General features: G+C 39.4%; 1 protein-coding gene across 1 annotated transcript; it reads left to right on the top strand.

Annotated features, from left to right (window-relative positions):
• Positions 1-413: 413 nt before the first annotated feature.
• On the top strand, positions 414-5,819 carry LOC129760084 (uncharacterized). The gene has a single exon (XM_055757658.1). It carries the CDS (start codon positions 414-416, stop codon positions 5,817-5,819), a length of 5,406 nt encoding a protein of 1,801 aa, XP_055613633.1.
• The last annotated feature ends 3,396 nt before the right edge of the window (positions 5,820-9,215 follow it).

The following is a 9,215-nucleotide window of genomic DNA, read 5'->3' as shown; positions in this document are numbered from 1 at the left end:
TTATCCGGTCCAGCAGCCGATATTCACGGATTACCATCCGGCCCAGCAGCCTATCGTTCCACTGGCCACGATCCGGTCCAGCAGCCGAGAATTAAAAGGCCTTTGCGATTTTAGTCGCCGTCATCATCACCATATTCAGCACTGCTGAAGTGCGAAACATCGTGCGGTCATCGTCATCGTCGTCAGCATAGCTGATTAGCTAACATTCGGCAGTCGTCATCGATATCATCACCGTAAGTTTGCTGACTTGCTAACATCACCGTCATCATCGTCAGCATCGCTGTTAGGCTAACAGTATCCACATTGGAAAGACCGTGTGCATTCTCGACGTGCATCTAAAAGTGAGGTTAGAGTAAGGTGGTTCATCACATGCAGGTACGTGACACTTATTTTACGAAGCAATCTAAGCAACAATGACGCCACCCAAGAAAACGAGTAGCAAACTAGCCAAATTAAAAACTCTCTACCGTCGGCGGAGTAATATTTTGGGTTCCGCTAATTTAATTAAAACGTTTAACGACTCGTTTGATCCGAATAAATCTGATCAGTTGCCAATTCGCATTTTGCGCTTAGATGCGTTGTGGCACGAATTTGAAGAAACGCAGGAGGAAATAGAAGTTCTTGAGGATGCTGGGGAAGAATTCCTGCCAGAAAGAAAGGATTTTCAAGATATGTACTACGAATTAAAAGCCTCGTTACAAAGCAAAATTCCTGCCCAACCACCCTCACCTCCCACTGTTCCCATTCAACAATCAGCTGTTCCCATTTCTTCAAGCGTCCGTTTACCGGAAATAAAATTAAAGGAGTTTTCCGGCAATCTCGATGATTGGGTATCCTTTCGCGATCTTTACGTCTCGCTTATTCATTCGAGTGTGCAATTATCAGCGGTACAAAAAATGCACTATATAAGAGCTACAATTTCTGGCGAAGCTGCTCGAATTATTTCTGCGCTTGAGATCACCTCCAACAATTATTTGGTAGCGTGGAATCTATTGAAAGAACGTTATGAGAAACCTAACCTGTTGATCAAGAGACACATGTCTTCCTTACTTTCCGTTCCTTCTTTGAAAAAGGAGTCTGCGCAGGGGCTTGCAGATCTTGCGGACGAATTTGATCGCCATGTATCACTGCTGGATAAACTCGAAAGTGCTGAGAACCACTGGAATTCTTTTCTTATCGAACGATTGAGCCAATGTCTTGATGCTGCAACACTTCGCGAGTGGGAAACATTTATATCAGCCTTTGGCGACTACCCTAAATACCATCAACTTCTCGAGTTTATCCACAGAAGATCGCGAATAGTACAAACCCTTAAGCTCTCCCAATCGGCAACCACCCAATCCGAGAATAAGCAAACGAAATCCAGATCAGTTGTGTCACATGTCGTCTCTGATAATGCGCCCAGGTGTGCCTGTTGTAAGCAAGCGCATTTTCTGTTCCAGTGTGAACAATTTCGTGCACTCTCTCCTCAACTTCGATTTGAACTTGTCAAAAAGAATGGCCTTTGCATAAACTGTTTGAAGGGAACACATCAAGCCAGAAATTGCTCCAGCGGATCCTGTAAAAGTTGTTCGAAGAGGCATCACTCGTTGTTACACCTGCCTCCACTTCCGTCGGCTCCTGGTTCACAACCAGCAGCAACCTCTAATCGATTTGTGCCAGCTCACAATTCCGCTGAAGCAACTTCGTCGCATTCGTGCCAAATGTCGCATCTCGTATCGAATATTGCCGAAAGCAACCTGTCCGAACAAAATTCGTCTGCCTTACCACCTGATCCGTCGTTTCCGTTATCGTCGCGTGTCGATCCTTTCCCAACGCCGTCGGTTGTTTCCGTTGATAATCCTCCAATCACCGCCTGTCAAAGTGCGGAAGTCAACACCCAACTACAGCAGTCAATCGTGATCTTGTCAACAGCAGTGATAAAAGTGAAAGATGCAGACAATAAATACGTTTTTGCCAGAGCATTGCTCGATAGTGGTTCTCAACCCAGCTTTATTTCGGAAGCCCTCTGTCAGAAATTACGTTTGAAGCGGAACAAACTCAATTCGCCAGTTAGTGGAATTGGACAATCCATCGTCAACGTTCGCTATGGTGTTACGTTAGCCATTGCCTCACGTTTTGAAACTTTCGCTACTCAATTAGACTGCCTCGTACTGCCAAAGCTTACCGTCTCGCTACCCAGCCATCACATTGACGTTTCTCGCTGGAGGATTCCAAAGCATCTACCGCTTGCAGATCCGCAGTTCAACATAAGCCAAGGTGTTGATATCATCATTGGAGCTGCTCTGTTCTTCGACCTTCTTCAACACGAGCAATTTTCCCTTGGTTCCGAGTTTCCGACGCTACAGAAAACGGTCCTCGGATACATCGTTTGTGGTACATTGAAGCAGCCAAATGCAGAGCATAGAGAACTACAAGCATGCCACATCTGCGTTGACGATAGCCTCGATACTCAACTTCAGAGGTTTTGGGAGGTTGAAAACTTCGATGACGGTAAAGCTCTTACTCCTGACGAACAACACTGCGAAGATCACTTCAAAACTACCGTTTCCCGTGACGATACAGGTCGTTATATCGTTCGCCTTCCACTCAAGGAAGAGAAGGTCTCGATGCTTGGCGATTCATACACCGCTGCTCTTCGAAGATTCCAGCAAATGGAAAAGAGATTCGCCATCAACCAATATTTGCACCGCAGCTATACAGCTTTCATGACAGAGTACGAGAGTTTGGGTCACATGGAGTTGATTCGCGTCGCGCCGCGTAACCCACAGTTTTTCCTTCCTCACCATGCCATCCAGCGTCCAGAAAGTACGACCACCAAAACACGAGTGGTATTCGACGGTTCCTGTCGTGGAGCAGCCGCTCTGTCCCTCAACGAAGCTCTCTACGTCGGACCAACAGTTCAGCCAGCGCTTTTCTCTACTGTCGTTAATTTTCGCCTGCCATTGTTCGCCATTACTGCCGATGCCGAAAAAATGTTCCGGCAGATTTGGGTCCACCCTGATGACCGAAAATTCCAACAAATCCTCTGGCGGAAACGCCCAACTGATCCAATCAGCACCTACCAGTTGAAAACGGTGACTTATGGTCTTGCAAGTTCCCCGTTCCATGCTGCGCGTGTGCTTAACCAGCTCGCTATCGATGAGGGAAGTCGATATCCTCTTGCCGTACCAGTGATTCAAATGGGCACATACGTAGACGACATAATTTCTGGACACGACGACCACGACACGATGGTAGAAACCTGCAAGCAACTAATGGAAATGTTGAAGTCGGCTGGATTTGTTCTGCGAAAATGGGCGTCAAACTACAAAACAGTTCTCAGCGGCGTTCCGGAAGAGTTCTGGGAGACATCCACAGAACTAGAGCTCGATCGTTCTCAAGCAGTCAAAACCTTGGGTTTGTTATGGTTTCCCCAGGAGGATGTCTTCAAGTTCAAGATTCCTGCTCTCTCAGAACTTGAAATTGTTACCAAGCGCATTGTGGTTTCAGAGATGTCTCAGCTGTTTGACCCCCTTGGACTTCTGGGGCCTGTAGTCGTCAACGCGAAGATGTTCGTTCAAACCCTCTGGGAGGCTGATCTATCGTGGGATTCTGAGCTTGCAGAAGAGTCGGCACTATGGTGGAGGAAATATCGTAGCGACATTAAGGAGCTGTTATCGTTACAAATCCCCCGAAGAGTTTTGCGGAACACACTACAACAATACACGATCCACTGCTTTTGCGATGCATCGCAGAAAGGTTACGGTTGCTGCATCTATATTGTATCAGCTGACGAACAAGGCCAACTACACTCGCATCTTCTCACATCAAAATCTCGTGTCGCTCCGCTTCGTGGTCAATCCATTCCTCGCTTGGAGCTGTGCGCAGCTCTTCTTGGCAGCCAATTAGTTCACAATCTGCTAACGAATACCAGAATTATCGGATCAGTAACGTTTTGGACGGATTCAACAGTCGTTCTTCACTGGATCAATTCCCGATCCAACTGTTGGAAGGTGTTCGTCTCCAATCGAGTTGCAGAGATTCAACGTCTAACGAAGGGTTCCAAATGGAGGCACATATCGACGGAATTAAACCCTGCCGACCGTATTTCTCGAGGGATGCTCGCAAGCCAGATCCTGCACGATAAGCTGTGGTGGCATGGTCCAGATTTTCTTTCCTCCCCCGTTGAAACATGGCCGGATGGCGTTGTATCGATACCATTTAAACCAGAACTGGAGGTGGAAATGCGTCCAATGTTTTCTCTTCACGCAATAGAAGAAAACTGCAACATCTTCAATCAGTTTTCGGAGCTAGCGAAGTTACTACGAGTCGTTTCCTACTGTTATCGCTTTCGAAAAAACTGCAAACTTCAAGAAAATGAGCGTATACCATCATCATTGTCGCCTGAAGAAGTAGACATTACGCTCAAGTCCCTCATTCGAATCGCACAGCATCAAGAATTTCCCACGGAAGTCCGTTTGCATAACTACACCAAGTCTGGTCATGCTGTCTCACTCGCCTCGAAATCGCCACTCAAAAATCTAAATATTATGATGGACGAATTCGGACTTCTTCGGATCGACGGACGTTTGAAAAATTTGAATGCACCTTTCGATACCCGCCATCCAATTTTGTTGCCAGCAAATCATCAACTGAGCTTGTTGATTGCTAGATCGATTCATCTGCAGACACTTCATGGAGGACCTTCACTTCTCCTTGCAACAATCCGCCAACGTTTTTGGCCACTACGGGGTAGAGAGTTAGCTCGGAAGATTGTACGCCAGTGCGTAATCTGCTTCAGGTGCAATCCCACAACTACAAACCAAATCATGGCACCGCTACCATCAGTACGCCTAAAGCCAGCCCGAGCTTTTACCTATTCAGGAATGGACTACTGTGGGCCGTTTTTCGTTCGCCCGCTGTTTGGGAAAGGTGCGTCGGTTAAAGTTTACGTTGCGTTGTTCGTCTGCTTGGTGGTGAAGGCCGTGCACCTCGAAGTCGTCGCTGACTTGTCGACCGTCGCGTGCATCAACGCCGTCAAACGTTTTGTCGCCAGTCGTGGCCGCGTTCTCGAATTACACTGCGACAATGCAACCGCTTTCGTCGGGGCGGATCGCGAATTGCGTCGACTTCGGAAGGAGTTCCAGCAACAATTCAAGTCAAAGGAATGGGGCGAATTCTGCACAGGACACGGCATCATCTTTCGCTTTATCCCAGCCCGCTCACCACATTTTGGGGGCCTCTGGGAAGCCGGAGTGAAGTCCTTTAAGTATCATTTTCGCCGCATAATGGGACAAAAGGCTTTCTCAATGGACCAACTCCTGACCATCGTTGCACAGATTGAATCTATATTAAACTCTCGCCCACTCATTCCTTTAACCGATACTCCCGACGACCTCTCATCACTTACTCCTGGTCACTTCCTCATTGGAGAGCCTCTTGTCTCTATTCCCGAGCCCGACCTTCTTCATCTGTCGCCTAACCGCATCACCCGTTTGCAGGACATGCAACGTTCGGTCCAGGATCTTTGGCGCTCTTGGTCGAGGGACTACGTTAGCCAACTACATCAGCGCAGTAAGTGGAGGCGACCAACTTCGGACGTTAAGCAAGGTCAACTGGTGCTTCTAAAGCTCGACAACTACCCTCCGCTTCAATGGCCTCTCGGTCGTGTCATCCAAACCGTCACCGGTTCCGACGGACGAGTACGCGTTGTGGTGGTCAAAACGGCGTCTGGCGAATACAAGCGAGCGATCACGGAGGTCGCAGTTTTACCAATCGAGTCCAACGAAGGCGAGGGTTCATCAGCATCATCATCTAACGACGAGGCGGTCGGTTGAAACGGTCGGTTTCAACGGCGGCCGGCATGTTGCGGAATAAATCACCTACACAAAAAATACACATTAAAAAATCATGAATTATAATTGAATTACACAATAATTTACCTAACATTGTACTTACCTTGAAAACACCAACAATACTTTACCTGAAATTGTACTTACCTTGCAAAAAAATAGATACTCACCTGAACATACACTTACCTTGCTACGAAACGTCAACATGCCATAAAAACACACGAAACCACTACACTGAAAGACACGAAACTGAAAAGTAAAATCGAAACAGTACACGAGGCACAGTTTTGTAAAGTGGACAGAAAGGCAAAGGACGGAACAAAGTGCGATTTGTGGTTCGCGAATAAAACCACTTCCCATTTCCTGTAAAAGAGGTAAGAAATTCAGTTTAATATAGTCGGTCAAACCGAACAGAAGTGGCTTTCTATTATCTCGGTCCGAAACATGACAAAATTGACAAAATTGACAAAATTGACAAAATAGACAAAATTGACAAAATAGACAAAATTGACAAAATTGACAAAATTGACAAAAATGACAAAATTGACAAAATTGACGAAATTGACAAAAATGACAAAAATGACAAAATTGACAAAATTGACAAAATTAACAAAATTGACAAAATTGACAAAATTGACAAAATTGACAAAATTGACAAAATTGACAAAATTGACAAAATTGACAAAATTGACAAAATTGACAAAATTGACAAAATTGACAAAATTGACAAAATTGACAAAATTGACAAAATTGACAAAATTGACAAAATTGACAAAATTGACAAAATTGACAAAATTAACAAAATTAACAAAATTGACAAAATTGACAAAATTGACAAAATTGACAAAATTGACAAAATTGACAAAATTGACAAAATTGACAAAATTGACAAAATTGACAAAATTGACAAAATTGACAAAATTGACAAAATTGACAAAATTGACAAAATTGACAAAATTGACAAAATTGACAAAATTGACAAAATTGACGAAATTGACAAAATTGACAAAATTGACAAAATTGACAAAATTGACAAAATTGACAAAATTGACAAAATTGACAAAATTGACAAAATTGACAAAATTGACAAAATTGACAAAATTGACAAAATTGACAAAATTGACAAAATTGACAAAATTGACAAAATTGACAAAATTGACAAAATTGACAAAATTGACAAAATTGACAAAATTGACAAAATTGACAAAATTGACAAAATTGACAAAATTGACAAAATTGACAAAATTGACAAAATTGACAAAATTGACAAAATTGACAAAATTGACAAAATTGACAAAATTGACAAAATTGACAAAATTGACAAAAATGACAAAAATGACAAAATTGACAAAATTGACAAAATTGACAAAATTGACAAAATTGACAAAATTGACAAAATTGACAAAATTGACAAAATTGACAAAATTGACAAAATTGACAAAATTGACAAAATTGACAAAATTGACAAAATTGACAAAATGGGCAAAATTGACAAAATTGACAAAATTGACAAAATTGACAAAATTGACAAAATTGACAAAATTGACAAAATTGACAAAATTGACAAAATTGACAAAATTGACAAAATTGACAAAATTGACAAAATTGACAAAATTGACAAAATTGACAAAATTGACAAAATTGACAAAATTGACAAAATTGACAAAATTGACAAAATTGACAAAATTGACAAAATTGACAAAATTGACAAAATTGACAAAATTGACAAAATTGACAAAATTGACAAAATTGACAAAATTGACAAAATTGACAAAATTGACAAAATTGACAAAATTGACAAAATTGACAAAATTGACAAAATTGACAAAATTGACAAAATTGACAAAATTGACAAAATTGACAAAATTGACAAAATTGACAAAATTGACAAAATTGACAAAATTGACAAAATTGACAAAATTGACAAAATTGACAAAATTGACTAAATTGACAAAAACGACAAAATTGACAAAATTGACAAAATTGACAAAATTGACAAAATTGACAAAATGGACAAAATTGACAAAATTGACAAAATTGACAAAATTGACAAAATTGACAAAATTGACAAAATTGACAAAATTGACAAAAATGACAAAATTGACAAAATTGACAAAATTGACAAAATTGACAAAATTTACAAAATTGACAAAATTGACAAAATTGACAAAATTGACAAAATTGACTTAATTGACAAAAATGACAAAAATGACAAAATTGACAAAAATGACAAAAATGACAAAAATGACAAAAATGACAAAAATGACAAAAATGACAAAAATGACAAAAATGACAAAAATGACAAAAATGACAAAAATGACAAAAATGACAAAAATGACAAAATTGACAAAAATGACAAAAATGACAAAAATGACAAAAATGACAAAAATGACAAAAATGACAAAAATGACAAAAATGACAAAAATGACAAAAATGACAAAAATGATAAAAATGACAAAAATGACAAAAATGACAAAAATGACAAAAATGACAAAAATGACAAAAATGACAAAAATGACAAAATTGAAAAAGTTTTTGTCATACTTGTCATTTTTGTCTTTTTGTCTTTTTGTCTTTTTGTCATTTTTGACATTTTTGACATTTTTGACATTTTTGACATTTTTGACATTTTTGACATTTTTGACATTTTTGACATTTTTGACATTTTTGACATTTTTGACATTTTTGACATTTTTGACATTTTTGACATTTTTGTCATTTTTGACATTTTTGTCAGTTTTGTCTAAAGTTTTGTAACTTTTTTTGCATTTTGTTGTGTTTTATTTTGTCACTTTTATCAATTCTTCAAATTTGTTCAATTTTGTGAATGTCGTCATTTTGATCAGTTTTATCAGTTATGTCATTGTTGTTAAGATTGTCAATTTGGTCAATTTTATCATTAATGCTAGATTTGTTATTTTGTATCTTATACATATGTCAATTTTGTTATTTTTTCGATGTTTTTGTAAATTTTGCTAATTTTGTCAATTTTTGTTATTTTCTCTAACAGAACTGCAGTTTGCAGTTAAATGTGATAAAATTTAAATGAAAATATGCAATTTACAAAATCAATTGTAAATTTGACCGATTACCGCATCGTATTTTACTCCAGCGATTGTAATTTTACCCAATTATGTTTTCAATATACACAATACTCGTTTTCTTCACTTTAGAAGGCAGTTCGGTCTCACATTAAACTTTTTGAAACTTTTTTTTTAATTTTTAAAGCTTAGTTCTTTTAGAAATGGGACCGTTACGAATGCGTGTATATATAGATCTCAAAAACCTTTCGTTTGTTCTAAATACTTTGTATGAAGGAAATGAAGGTTATCTTATGGTAATTCATGAAAAAATTTGAAAAAATTTATTTATCGTTTTTTT

Source organism: Uranotaenia lowii, unplaced genomic scaffold (assembly GCF_029784155.1).
Source record: "Uranotaenia lowii strain MFRU-FL unplaced genomic scaffold, ASM2978415v1 HiC_scaffold_413, whole genome shotgun sequence".
NCBI lineage: Eukaryota > Metazoa > Arthropoda > Insecta > Diptera > Culicidae > Uranotaenia > Uranotaenia lowii.
The sequence above is the reverse complement of the archived record's forward strand: the minus strand, read 5'-3'. Positions and strand labels throughout refer to the sequence as shown.